General features: G+C 40.3%; 1 protein-coding gene across 1 annotated transcript in view; it reads right to left on the bottom strand.

Annotated features, from left to right (window-relative positions):
• The window catches only part of ADAD1 (adenosine deaminase domain containing 1), a 28763-nt gene that overhangs the window by 5702 nt on the left and 7689 nt on the right, over window positions 1-15372 (bottom strand). Inside the window, exons 6-10 of the mRNA XM_066360902.1 lie at window positions 14587-14712; window positions 11257-11380; window positions 9347-9517; window positions 7660-7889; window positions 4759-4996 (exon numbers count right to left, since the gene is read on the bottom strand). Of these exons, the coding sequence (XP_066216999.1) occupies window positions 4759-4996; window positions 7660-7889; window positions 9347-9517; window positions 11257-11380; window positions 14587-14712 (889 nt within the window). The remainder of the gene's footprint in view (window positions 1-4758; window positions 4997-7659; window positions 7890-9346; window positions 9518-11256; window positions 11381-14586; window positions 14713-15372) is intronic.

Here is a 15372-nt window from a genome sequence, read left to right as displayed (position 1 = left end):
AGTGGTTCTACCAGAAGAACTGACCAGAAGAGGGCACAGAAATATTTTGGGGATGATAAAAATGTCCTGCATTTTGACTGGGGTGATTGTTACATGGTATGTACATGTAAAAATACATGAAATTGTCCAATGTATTTCACTGTATGTAATTTTAACTCACTACAAAGGTCAAATATACACACCAACGTCCTCCGGACCTTCCTTATATATGTGTGCACATATGCACATGTAGATATATAGTTTTCCTATGTTTTTAATAAAAGTGGACCCACATATCAACTTTTTTGCTATTATAACTCCTTCCGTTCATTATATCTTCTCATTACTTGCTCTTGTGATAGATTATAAAAATTGCCCCAATCCTTCATTTCTCTTCTCCATGCTCTTTACAGTGTCATTTTTCAGATTCACCTGTCAATAGCTGCGTCTGACTTCCCCGCCCCTTGAATGTGGGCTAGCTTTGTGACTTGTTTCAGTGAACAGAGCAGACTACACCCCCATGCTGGCCAAGCCTCTGGAGGCTTTGTGTTCTCGTTCTCCTGGGACTCCTTCCTCTGCCACATGAGCCAGCTGGGACCAGGCTACTAGGGGCTGAGAAAACACAAGAACCAGAGGCCTGATGTCCATCCCTCTAAGGCAGCGGGTTCTCAACCTGTGGGTCGTGACCCCGTCAGGGGTTGAACGACCAAAACACAGGGGTTGCCTAAAGCCATCAGAAAATACATTATTTCCGATGGCTTTAGCCGCTGAGAAGCCACGCTACCGTCTGCAGCAGCGCTGTCCAGCTTGAACGCACGCCGTTATGGACGTGCATTCCAAACTGAATGCCTGCGGTCATGCGCAGATGTGATTGCATCATCCGTCCGGGGCCTAAGGGGCAGGGGAAGCAGGGGGTACGCTCCACAGTCCATAGCAGCGCATTATGTGTGTCCGGCGCTTGCTGACGTCATCAGCGGGCAGGTGCAGCAAGCGCTGGAGGACAGAAGCCTAGGAAGTGGAGAGGCAAGAGGTGGAGAGCCAAGAGAGCCTGTGAGACAGCCTGCTGGTGTAAAAAAGGTTAATAATGTAAAAACAGTACACACACCATACACAAAATACTGTGTAAGTGTAAGGTGCTTTGTGTGTAATCATTACACAGTACACAAAGCAGCTTACACTTACACAAAGCACCATACATTTACACAGTGTGAACTACATTGGTCTTATACTATAAGAGACCACTATAAGATGTAGTTCACACTGTTCCCCAATGTATAATTATCTCCCATATCTCCCACTATTTTCCCATATTCTGAATGAGGAAACTGCTGAAATCAGCGGTTTCCGGCATTGAATCCGCCTCCTATTGATTTCATTGGGAGTGCGGCGGATTTTGTGGAAGAGAGCTCCCGAGAATCTCGGGTTACCACACAATCCACCGCAGACTCCTTTTGACTTCAATAAGAGGCGGAGAAATGACAGTTTCCGACACATTTCTTCCTCTCCTATTCAAGTCAATGGGAGGCCGCAGCAGATTCCGCTCAAATATAGAGCATGTTGCTTAATTTTTTTCACGCTAGAACTTTTCCTAGAGCAGAAAAATTCCAAAGGTGGAATCCGCCACCCCCAATAGACTGAAAGAGGCCTCACACTGAGGAATCTGCTGTGCGGATTCTGCAGTGTAAAAGATCTGCCTCCTATAGAAGTCTATTGGGGGTGGCGGATCTCTCTTCTGCGGAATCCATGGGTCTCCCATTGAAGTAAAGGAGATGTGGATTCCACACAGAAACCACTGCTTTATAGTGTGAAAGAGCCCTGAAAGATACCATGCTGTGCAGAAACTGCAGTGTATCCTATGACGTAGTTCACACCGTTCTATATAGAAAACTTGCCACTAATCTGGAAAAAACAGATCCATTAGTTAAGCAGCTATTTACGGAATGGTAGCCCCAATACACTAGGTAAGGAAGTCCATTAGTAATAAATATTTCTCAATATATAATTAAATATTGTTTTTGTGATTAATCACTATGTTTAAATTATGTTTGATTTGTAGCAATGAGAATACATAATGCATATCAGGTATTTATGTTCTGAATCATAACTGTAGCAATATGACAGTTATGAAGTAGCCACCAAAATTATTTTTTGGTTTGGGGTCACCGCAACATGAGGAACTGTATTGTGGGGTCACGGCATTAGAAAGGTTGAGAACCACTGCTCTAAAGTCTGCCTAGAGCTGATCCCAGATGCATGGGGGAGCCCAACGAAGTCAGCTCAGTTGACCTAAAGACTTGTGAGCAGTAATAAATAGCTGCTGTTTTAAGCCACTAAGTGTCGAGGGAGATTATATGCAGCAATGGTTACCATATGCTCTTGTGTATAAAAGCTATTCATTTCTATATATTAATTTCCCACCACGATTTTCATTCTAGTAGTTTTTTGGGGTTTTTTTTGTTTTTGTTTTTGTGTTTTTACAGAGACAGAGAGAGTCAGAGAGAGGGATAGACAGACAGGAACGGAGAGAGATGAGAAGCATCAATCATCAGTTTTTCGTTGAGCATTGCGACACCTTAGTTGTTCATTGATTGCTTTCTCATATGTGCCTTGACTGTGGGCCTTCAGCAGACCTAGTAATCCCCTGCTCAAACCAGAGACCTTGGACTCAAGCTGGCGACCTTGGGGTCTCGAACCTGGGTCTTCTGCATCCCAGTCCAACGCTCCATCCACTGCACCACCTCCTGGTCAGGCACATTCTAGTAGTTTTTCAGATGATTCTCTTGGGCGTTTCAGTTATAAAGTGATACCATATGCAAACAGTGGTAACTTCACTTTCTCCTTTCCAATATTTTATACCTCATTTATTTCTCTTGTCTAAAAGGCATTAAGTAAAATACTGAATAACAACAATAACAGTAAACAATCATGCTTGTCTAAATGTCAGTGAAAATATTCTAGAGATTCATCAACTTTTGGACTAATAAAGACACACTTTTATTAGTCCTTAACAAAAACATCTATTCCTGCTTCACTGAGCATATCTTTTTGTTTTTACAGAGACAGAGAGAGGGATAGACAGACAGGAACGGAGAGATGAGAAGCATCAATCATTAGTTTTTCGTTGTGCATTGCGACACCTTAGTTGTTCATTGATTGCTTTCTCATATGTGCCTTGACTGCGGGCCTTCAGCAGACTTAACTAATCCCTTGCTCCAGCCAGCGACCTTGGGTCCAAGCTGGTGAGCTTTTGCTCAAACCAGATGAGCCCGCGCTCAAGCTGGCGACCTCGAGGTCTTGAACCTGGGTCCTCAGTATCCCAGTTCGATGCTCTATCCACTGTGCCACCACCTGGTCAGGCTTCACTGAGCATCTTTACCTAGAATAACTGTAGAGCTGTCTTGCATGCCTTCTTTGAATTTATAGATAGGGTATGTTTCCCGAAATCAATTAATCTGACAAATTACTACATCAATAAGAGTTTCTAACCTGGTATTATTTTTATTATGTTACTATCCCACATTCCTAGAAAAAAACCCAATTGGTACTGCTGTATAAAATACATTATTATTTTAATGTACTGCTTGATTCTGTTTCCTAATTAATATTTTATTAGCAATTTTGCCTGGATATAAAAGTGAGCTTGGTCTGTAACTTTTGAGTGGCACTCTTCTACACATTTACGTATCAATGATATACTTGACTAACAAAAGCACTGGAATATTTTCCATCATTTTTAGATAATGCTACAAATTCCTGCTCTTTAAAGGTCTTTAAAATTTCTCTTAACTACCTCAGAATGGTGCTTTTTTTGAGGAAGAGTTAGGGTACCTCCTTTATAGCTTTCTCATGAAAATAACCTGTTTAGATATTTCCCTCCTATTACCAGTTTTAGAAATATTTTTTCCTAAAAAATTATGCATTTCAACTCAGATTTGCAAATACATTTGCTTGACTGAGCAAAGAAGTTTCTTATGATTTTTTAATTTTCTCTATTTCTGAGTAATTACTCCATTATTTTTATGAGATTAGTAATTTTTTCACAAAATCAGTTTATGATTACTTCTTTTTCTGTTTTCTACATCTTCACATTTCTAGTTTTATTGATTTCTTCATCCTGCTTATTTCCATTACTTGTTGATACAAACATTTCAAGTACTGGTTTCCCAGTCAGCTTTGCTTTAGCTATAGATCTGCCAAGTTCTAGGTGAGACTTATTAAAGGAAACCTTTCTTTTCTAAATATTCTGCAGTTTCACTTTATACTTCCTCTTTGAGCGTAAAGTTAGCAAACTTTTTTTATTGATTGATTGGTTTTAGAGAGACAGAGGAGGGGAGGGTGGTGGAGAGAGAAGCATTCATTTGTTGTTCCACTGTCTTAGGCATTCATTGGTTGCTTCCCATATGTGCTGTGACCGGGATCAAACCCACAATCTTGGCATTTCAGGATAATACTCTAACCGACTGAGCTAATCTTCAGAACCTAGAGAACTTTTTAATGGTCATAAAATGACACTTGGAGAAACACAAGTTCTGGAAATTGATTTTGAATGCTGGCTCCTCCACTTACTATGTAACTTCAATAAGTTACAGAACTTCTCCAGGCCTGTCTTATCAGAAACAATGTCTACAACATAGTCATATCCAATTAATGATATCTATTATTATTACTGCTCAGAATTCAAATAATTATATCCAAAACAAGCTAGAATAAAAACTTGCATTAAAATGTATTCTTTTACCTAAGTAATACCCAGTTTTTAAAGAAATTAGTTATGCTGACCTTTCGGTGATTTTCCCATTTAGGCCATCTACAATCTCCAAAGAAATGTCCCCTTGTGACCAGTTCAGACTTAACGATCTATAATTCACGTCTGTTTGAAGCAGAAAGGCAGAAGGCACTAAACTAATGTGAGGTCGGTTGACCAAGTAAAACATGGGAAGTTCTGAAGTGAGTATATCATCAACACGCTGTTTGATAGCAATTTCCAAGCCTCTAGTGTCACTGCAATTCCCATCCCCTAGGAAGCAAAAGCAGAATAAACAGATCAATGTCAGAGAGCACAGAGTCCAAGGACTGGTGAGTCTCAAGTTCATTCCGCATCCTTCACCTTGCAGCCTTCCCTCTCCCATGGTTCCTCTTGGGAAGCTGCTTCTATATTCTTTACCAGAAGCAGGGCAAGGCAAGGACAGCCAGAAGCTCCATTTAAAGACAAATCTTCTACAGAAAGCAGTGTGCACTGCAGTGAATAAAAGCAGAGCCAGAGATGACCCAGTAGGAAACTGGTATTTTTTACAGGGTTCACCAGAAAGAAGTGGCTCAGTCTGTCTGGATTTCTCAGAATCCAGCAAAAATTGCAGCAAATAAATATGGCTGAGAAAAAGTTTGTGAAAGTATGTTACTTTTCCATATCTGAGGGCCACAAACTACAATTGTTTCAATACCACAATGTTCTAGTTTCACAACACAAAGTATTTTTTGTTTTGTTTTGTTTTAAGAATGACCTAAAGCTCTGGGCAATACTAAAAGCTTAGAGTTCTCATTTAAAATAATTGTTGAAAAGAGCTCAAAAAAGATAAAATGTTATTAGTATAAGGGCTGCGTCAAACTTAATAGAGAAGTTAGGGACCAGTCATTCCTATTTAAAAATTAGTAACTCTACAGATCTCTTTGCCTTCAAGGGTTAGAGGTTCTCACTAAAGACTTGTTATGTTCCACTACACACATTTCACAGTTTTGGGTCCACTTCACTGGAGGTGTTGACTTAGCCACTGGACTCACATTCATTATGACTATCTGGGAACTAGAATATGATGTAAAAAAACATGAGTTTCTCTGACACCTTTTTATTAAGCACTCCTTTGAAAGTTCCAAATCAAGAGACACTGACAAATGAAGGCTAAAGGTGCATGTGGGCACAAAAAAAAAGTTGGGAAAACATAAGGTTTGTGGAAGTCATTGTACCTATAATGAAAAGAAGACATAAATTCAAAAGAAAATGTTATGTGCTCATTAGACACTGCCCTACAGACTAAGTGTGTCCCTGCACAATTCCCATGCTGAAGCCCGAGCCCCACCATGACAGTGTTTGGAGATGGGGCCTTAGCAAGATGATGAGGCCATAGGGTGGAGCCCTCAGGAATGGGTGTCCTTATAAAAGAGAGCCCCTCTTCTTTCCCATTGTATGAGGACACAGTGAGCACACAGGAAGTGGCCACACTAGACACTGAGACACTGGACCTCCCAGCGCTGTGATGCTGGACTTCCCACCCTCCAGAACTGTGGAAATAAATGTCTGTCGTTTAATCCACCCAGACGATGCTTTTTTTTTTTTTTTTTGTAGCAGCCCAAACAGACTAAGGGAAACTGTAACAAGAAATGACATTGGCTGTGCCTAAAGGAGCAGGAAACATTTGGGGATTAAAACCTCATGAGTCACACTCTGTACAAGATTCCATCAACACCAGCTGTCTCACCAGATGTTTTAATGGGGTGTTGCAAAATCTAATTCAATAGAAAGAAATCAGGTATATTAATATCTTATTAGAAAGTTTACTTTTCTCCCTTATGTATGTTTTAATTATTAACTCTATCTGTATGAGTCTGATTATATCTTGAGTCTAAATTATTTTAAAAAAACATATCTCAAAAATTAAGTCATATAATTGAGAAGTTTTGATTTGATTTCTCCAAAATGATCTGAAATACTAACATGAAACTCAAAGGTTAAAGTCAAAGGTTTAAGGGAAGAAAACAGATCCACTGTTTTGTTGAGCTTTTCATTTCATGGTGATTTGTAATCATGCTTAGTATAAATCCACCTGACTGACAGCTTTTCTTTTTATTTACTTTATTAAATTTATAGGGGTGGCATTAAAACATCACCTATACAAGAAATTCCTGAAGAAATGGGTATAAAATATACAAAAGTACAAAAAAACAAAACTAGAAGAAATAATAGAAATAGCCACCTAAAAACAAAGACAATACCCAGGTGAGGCTCCAAAGCTTCCATGTGAAATTGTTATCAAAATTTAACAGTAAGCAGAAGAGCTAAACAATGGTAGTATTTCAACTGATTCACAGGAGTACCTAAGGCTTTGAAACAACCAGGACTTTATGGGAACTACAGAAATGAGCCCTCAAACTGTCACTGAAATAATAGCTGGAAAACCATTAAATACAGCATTCTGTCATATCCCCCATCAAGGAAGGTATTTTACTAATTCACCTTATTGATTTTGTGTTCTACTTACTTCCTACTCAGAGGATCGAGACCATGAGCAAATGTATGCAAAAAGCATAAGGGTAGGAAAAAACCAAAATGGGCATTTAGTATCTTTCTTATTTCAGGGATAACTAAATATAAGCTATTAGATATGAGAAGTTCAAAGAAACAGCTTTCAAAAGAAAGGTGAAAACCGAATATTGTGCAAACTAAAGTATAAGTTCAAGAATAGAATACATCTGATTGGTTAACTAAAAATATTAGATCTTGGTCTCTAATGACAAAAGTCACATTATACTAAGCATGATTACAAATCACCATGAAATGAAAAGCTCAACAAAACAGTGGATCTGTTTTCTTCCCTTAAATAAAGTACACATGAGGCTACCTGCTTTTATACTGATAAGCACAGGGTATCTCTGTGAAAGCGCTAGGAGGGACCAGGCTGCACTCACCCACGAGGATGCTGCTGATGTAAACTGGCTGTATGAACTGACTCAGCAGTGCCCCCTGCACACCGAGCACCTCCCATTTCATCAGTTTGTCACTGGAGGACATGCTGCTCACTCTATTGGCAACATCTGCAGGGCAGTAGACAGTCAGATAAATTTTGCCTTCAACAGCTACATGGAGACTTAGTTCTTCATTGGCTTCAAATGCAGATATCGAATGTGGATTAAGACGCCTGGAAAAAGAAAAGAAAGTTTCTTCCTTTAAAAAACAAAGCTGGCAGCTGAGCAAAGAAAACAAGCATGTGAGAGCCACTGGCAACAAGCAAGCCTCCGATGACAACGCAGCAAGCACGTTATGGTGTCAGCCTTGAGAACATAAGTGCAAGTCCAGATTTGGAGAAAAGTCACATTTTTTTTCAAAAAGGAGAGTAAATTAAACGAGCAGCCTCTTCAATACCAAGATCAGGCTGTGGATGGCAGAGAGAAAGGGGAAAGTGGGCTGGGTGAAAAAGGTGAAGGGATAAAGAAGTATGAATCAGCTGCTCCTAGTCATGGGGATGTAAAGTACAGCATAAAGCATAGTCAATAATACTTTAATAACTATGTACAGCAGCAGATGGGGACTGGAAATACTAGGGTGGGGGTCACTTTGTAAAGTGTTTGATTGTCTAACTACTGTGCTGTATACCAGAGACTGATACAAAATACTGTAATCCTGAATGTAAACTGTCATTGAAAAATATATATGTTCATATAGAAAATAATACAATAATTAATAAATAATAATAAAAGAATAAACTGTTTCATTAAAAAAAAAAAAACAAAGCTGACAAAGTGAAAGCTACATGCACCTAAGAACTGTTCTCAAACGTTGAACTGGCCAGTGTACATTTAATTCCAGTAACAGATGTAGATGCAAACCCAAAGGCTGGAATGGAAAACTTGGTTCCAAACAGAAAGGAACCAAGACACAGACAATTTCATATAGCTATTCTTGATGTGTCTTAGAATAAAATGAAAACCTAATCTTTTGTTCTTACCATAGTCTGAGTTATTTTTTCTATATAAATATTTAAAACTTTAAAATGAGGCAATTAAAAATGGAAAACTATCTGTACTCAAGATTTATCTCCAATAGTGTTACAACAATAAAATCTATTCTCCAGGAATATTTGTTGCCCTTGTTTCCAAAGGTGTCACAAGAATTTTTAGCAAAATGTTAAGCGTGGTTATCTCTAGATGGTCAGACTTGAAGTGAGTTTCACTTTTTGCTCTGTGTTTCTTTGTATTGTTTCATTTTCATCCTAAATAAGGCTTCCCATTCATCAAAATAATGAGGTTTTGGGCATTCACTCACCAGAAAAATAAATGCATTCCTTAACTCTTGTATTAGTATGTTAAGAGCACATAAATCTATCCTTTCATAAAGTTTATGAATTCTTCAAACTAGAAAGGAGATTATGAATAGCACAGAAAAGAATGTGTCGAAGCACATCAATACTGAAGTAGTAGCAACAGGTCACCCTGAGGGGAGGGAGACGGACTCCGTGGCCCTTGCTGTCTCCCAGTAGCACGTGAAGGCTGGAGGGGATGTGAAGACACAATTTTACTTGTTCTGCTGCTGAAGGGACTCTGACTACCTGACATGACCATCCCACTGGCTTTTAAAAACTGCTTCTATAGTACTTACAACTGTGACTTAATCTGGGCTGATCCTTTAGGCAACTGGTTCATATAGAGGTAAATGTTGATATTCTGTTTGACAGTGAGTAAATCTGAAGCTGGCTCTGTACAAAATATTGATTTTTCCATCATAGCAGGATTTTTGCTGTAGAAGAGCAGAAGTTGTCTATAAAAGTACCTAAAATAAATGAGTTATAACTTTATCAAGTCACATTATTTAAAAAATGATTATTATAAAAAATAATTTTGATGTTGATAACTCCCAAAATCATCTCAGCCTTACTTAATGAGCAACCCTCCCTGGAGCCCAGTTGCCCATGGCCTTCCTTCAGGTGCTGCTCATCCCTGGCCACCACTCCACTCTCACTTCACACAAGTTCTCTGCTATCATTTCCTATGACATCACACCCACCTCCTCTGACTGTGGACATCACACCCACCTCCCTCCTTTCCCAGACTGTGAAGACAAAAAAATGCAAGAGTTGCTGGACCAGGAGGTGGCACAGTGGATAGAGCGTCAGCCTGGGACACTGAGGACTCAGGTTTGAAACCCCAAGGTGGCTGGTTTGAGCACGGGCTCATCTGGCTCCAGTGTGGGCTCACCAGCTTGAGTGCGGGATCACAGACATGACCCCAAGGTCGCTGGCTTGAGCAAGGGGTCTCTAGCTCAGCTGGAGCTCCATCCTCAGCCAAGGCATAAATGTGAAAGCTATCAGTGAACAACTGAAGAGAATAACTTGATGCTTCTAATTTTTCTCTCACTTCCTGTCTGTCTCTCTCTCACGTGCTAAAAAAGAATTCTACATATACTGATAATTTGATATTGGTACCAGAATGCTGGAATTCATTATCCTATTTTCACTTATAAGTACATGGGGATTTCTATTAAAAAGTTTTATGTGAAGTAAATTTAATGGGGCAAGAGAACCAAAAGCTAGTGGACACTACAAAGTAACACTTACTCCCCACTTCTCATGTTTTCACCCCCCTTGTAGGGAGTGGACTGGCTGAGGAGTTTGAAAGAAGAAACTAGGCACGCTTTCCTCCCCCCTCCCCCCAGCTCTGCCAGCCTAACATTACCTATCCACTCTGTTATACGGTAAATGTGCCCAGACCTCAGGAGTGGGACTCCGTCTGCTTCTACTGGTGCTTCGGTTAAGTATGGCTAATTCAGGGTGAAAACAACCAAGTCTGTTTGGGTTAGATTTAAAACTATACTCTCCAATTACTTTCATCAGTAAAAAGATGGTATTTTTATCTTTAAAAAAAGGTTGTAGGACTAAAACTGGATTCAAAAGGTCTTGATAAGGCCCTGGCTGGTTGGCTCAGTGGTAGAGCGTCGGCCTGGCGTGCAGAAGTCCCGGGTTTGATTCCCGGCCAGGGCACACAGGAGAAGCGCCCATCTGCTTCTCCACCCCTCCCCCTTTCCTTCCTCTCTGTCTCTCTCTTCCCCTCCCGCAGCCGAGGCTCCATTGGAGCAAAGATGGCCCAGGCACTGGGGATGGCTCCTTGGCCTCTGCCCCAGGCACTAGAGTGGCTCTGGTCGCAACAGAGCAACACCCCGGAGGGGCAGAGCATCGCCCCTGGTAGGCGTGCCGGGTGGATCCCGGTCGGGCGCATGCAGGAGTCTGTCTGACTGTCTCTCCCCGTTTCCAGCTTCAGAAAAATACAAAAAAAAAAAAAAAAAAAAAGGTTTTGATAATACAAGCCAATAAAACCCACAAATTAGACATTGCAGCTACTATGACAAGGTTTCCAAAATTGAAATAATCAGATCAGATGGCTTGGATGAGAAAGAGACTGTCACATGCTCGGTTCAAAGTTCAGTAATTCCCTGTCTGTGAATGAAGACACACGTGGCTCCTCGGGGCCAAAAGCACTGATGTTGGTTGGCACCAAGAATGTCTGTGACCTTACCTGAGGAGGGACCTTCTTGCCGTCACCACAGCGTGAGTGTCATGCAGCACCCTTCCGTCCGGCTTGATGCACTGGCTGTAATTGCACTCGCCTGTGCCGAGGGCCACGACCTCGTGCTGTCCAGCTGCAGGGGTCAGTCACAGCAGCAGGTTACTCTGACCGCCCTTGCCCTCTCCCGATCCTTTTCCATTTAACCTCCATTTAAACTTCGATTTAAAGTTAGTAAAATACTGACCAAAAAGATGAAAAAATAATTCTACAATTTCAAATAAGAATTTGTCTTCTAAGAAGCAAAAATTTTTTAAAGTGCTTCAATAGCTCAATTTAAACAGCATGTTAAATTTATGATACTTCACCTAAATTTTTACAAGCACTAGAATAACCAGATATCCTTGGTTTTTAAATATGCATCTAACTTCTACATCTAGATTTATCTGACTTGCTGAGACTTCATTTGCCATTTTACTTCTGTAGTAAGCAAATAATATATAGTGCCTATAATTTTTCTTTATTCAAACTCTCTACAAACCAATTTCTAGTCTTTTTTTTTTTTAATTTGCTCTACTGTAACTGCTTACTTTGAAGAAACAAGCACCTTCTGCCCTTCCCAGCAGTTCTGCTCTGTTTACTGTTTGCTGCGTACCAGTGGAGGGTTCCTTGACTCTGCTCAGAAAAGACGCTGTTCTGCTTTCCTCACACATCCTAGCTATGGGGTCATGGGTCTTTCTAGACGCTCATCAGTAGTCCATTGCTCTTTTTTCTCTAAATTTTCTCCTCTGAATATCTTCCTTATTTGTCTTTTACTTTGGTGTTGAAGATTTAAGAAAAATCCCTCCTCTTAGTCTTTCAAATGGAATTCAGTTTCACATTTGTAACAACCTAAAGGACTTCTATTAAGTCAAATGTTGAGGTCCTAACAAGTACCAGGCACTGGAGTAAAACCTTGAGCAACATGCCAGAAGAGACTACACAAATCACAAGTTGTGACAAGGGACTGGAAGAAAACAAATATGGGACTAATGTAAAGAATAGCAGGGGATGTGTAACCTCTTGCAGACTACTTGCAGAGTCCCTCCCTGAGAAACTGAAATGCAAGTTTCAGGATGAGGAGGAAGCAGGAGGGAAGGGGTACTGCAGTCACAAGAAATAGCTCATGCAGACCCTGGGCTATGAGAGAACAGTGTGGTTGGCATGGCTTAAAACGCGGTTACAAAAAGCATCATATCTGTGCTAAGGAGTTTGTGGATTTCGTCCAAGACCTATGGCAAAGATACCAAAGGGAGCGAATAGCATAGTGGTCACATTCTGTGTAGGGAGAATGTGGTATGCAGGATCCAAGAAGCTGAATTAGGGCCCTGTTACAGTAGTCTAAATGACTTCAGTCTCAAACGATGGGGAAGAATGATCAAATCTGAGACGGAGCTTGGGGATATAATCAAAAGGACTACGAGATAAATTGTAGGGTGCTAGGGAAAGGGATAAAGAATGGATGACCTAGATCTTCAGTCTGGCTCAGCAACTGGGTGGATGCCACTTACTGAGATGGAGAACGCTAGAGGGTAGGAGCAGGTGGGGAAAGTTCCCTTCCCCCCAGTGTAGCTGCTCCTTCTGGTGAGGGGCGGGTGGGTCAAAGGAAAAGCTCTGGGATGGAGATGTAAGTTCTGGCCTATACAGGTGACAGTGAGGCCAAGAATTGAGCTGCTTTCTCAGCTCTGTAATACGACCTTCAATGAATGTCTCAGGCAGATACTCAAGTTTGATAATGCAGGAAAAAGAGGGGATAACCAAAAGGAATTTACGGAGTGGTGAGGGAGAATGGATTCAGAATTTAAGGGAAGGGATGAGTCTTTAGGAAGACAGATCCTCCCTTCACTGTAAGATAGAGAATAGAGAAGGTGGACGCAAGGACAGGAAAGCACATACATCTGCTGGCTGAGGATGTGAGCACGTTTGGGTCTGGTAGTTTCTTACAGAACCAATTAAAAATTATAAGGCAAAGCCATTGGGTGACAGCAAGGATAAGAGAGAGGTTGTGGGGTGTATGAACTGGCTGTCACAGGGAGTGTGTGACCAATCCCCCTGCAGACGGGCTGGCTGGGCAGTGAGGCACACCCATATTGGGTGTCTAATAACACATTCTAAGTAGGCACTGAGGTGGGAGTCAGCCCAGGAACGTGTGCTAAGTTTCCTCAGGCTCTCACGTGTCTAAGGTCAGACTTACTCTCCTCCCTCACACTCTTCTCCACACACTTCACACCCGCTTCCCGTGTGTATGAAAACACCCTTCTCCACGGAAACTTCAAATAATGTTCTTTAAAAACATATTTTTCTCTTCCTGTTCATGTCTATCTCAGTTCTAATGTTGGTACTCCATCACAACCATCTTAGCTGTCATTCCCTAATTCAGATTCAACCCTTGTAGTATTTAAAAAATTTTTTCTCATCCATTATTACTTAAACATCAAATACCTTAATCGTCACAAATGTAAATTCATTAAGCTTTTACTACATGCCAAGTACTGGACTAAAAATTTTATGTACATTGTCCTATCTAATCCTAACAACTCTGTGACTTTACAATCTCTACTCTGAAGAAACAGGCAGCAAGCTGAGGCAGAGACGTTAGGCGTTCACCTTGGCCAGAGTCATTAAGTAGCAGAGCCGGCTGATGCTAACATGCCGACAACTACAGTACACAGTCAGTCCCTGTTCGGAAACCTCTGAGTTCATCTCCAACCGCACTAAATCCAGATCTGACTGGCTTTTGAGCCACTCCTAGTCCGGTCACAGCCTGTCAGTCAAAGGATTTTGTATCACTCCTCACATGCACCCTGTGCACTCGCAGCAGGGCATCCCCCGTCCCACAGTCTTCTCACTGCCACTCTCGTCCCTCTCTGCCTCTAAGAATGTCTTCTTTTCCTCTATTTTATCCAAACCTGATCAACCCTTGAAGATCCAGCTTAAGTCTCATCTGTTCCCAAAGATTTTAACCCTATCAGTTCTTATCTATAAATTTTCATGCATTTTTGGATCACAAAAACAATTTTTAACTGTTATCATCTTAGATTTAAGAGAGAAACCAAAAATTAAACTGTTTTATATTATTTTTAATATCTTACTTAGAGATGATTATAGAATTCAAACTTTAATGATCAACCTAGAACATTAAAGAGTAAATAAAATATAACATGTAGTTGGAATCATATAATATCCACAAGAAAAACAATAGGAACAAAGATAATTAAAATACTATCATAGTATAGTTCAGGTCATTAAGATATTTAATAGTTTTTCTATATATCAACACATTACAAATATTTATAGACTTACCTCTTTCAATTACATAGGCAGCCAATGAGTTGCTACATTTCACATATTCTGAATGACTAGAAATCAGGTGATTAAATGTTTCTTTAACAATCTGAGAAATCTTTGCATACTGCATATGTCTCCCTTCTAGAAAAAAAATCAAATGCAATATGAATTTGAACAGCATTGTGCTTTCTCTCAGAGGCTTCTATTATTGCTATGATAATCTCACAACTGAATGAGCTAATAATGTATAAAGATATATAAGAATGTATTTATATCATTATTGATATTTTAAAGTATTTAATTCTAAAAGAACATTACTGAACTTTTAATATAACTGCTTATAAAAGTATTACATATTACAAAATTACTGATTTACATTTGATGCAATGTTCAAAAGTCATACAGGACACAAGACAGTTCTTTGCTGCAAAGCACCGACCCCACTGCCCAGATAGCCAGCATGTCACTGAATGCAGGCGTCGTCCCCAACCATGTGACCATTACACCCATCCTGAGTGTCTGCCCTGCTGAAAAGCACTGCCAAGCACTAAGCACTCAGACTGCTGATGTAGTTCCAAGTCCCCCACCAAAGAGCCCCTAACTCTGAAAGGGGATGATAAAGACCGTCTTAGGTAACTAGGATTACTACAAAACAGTTTACAACCAAGAATATACATCAAAAGCCATGTTCTGTTTTAAAAACAGGAGGAGTTTAAAATTCTGTACAGGGCCTGGCTTCTGTTGCCTTATGCGCAAATAAGCTAGTGTGCCTCTTGGCTGCAGAATCACTTAATAGACTGT

This window comes from Saccopteryx leptura, chromosome 1 (genome assembly GCF_036850995.1).
Source record: "Saccopteryx leptura isolate mSacLep1 chromosome 1, mSacLep1_pri_phased_curated, whole genome shotgun sequence".
Classification (NCBI taxonomy): domain Eukaryota; kingdom Metazoa; phylum Chordata; class Mammalia; order Chiroptera; family Emballonuridae; genus Saccopteryx; species Saccopteryx leptura.
This window is presented reverse-complemented; position numbering and strand designations above follow the sequence as displayed.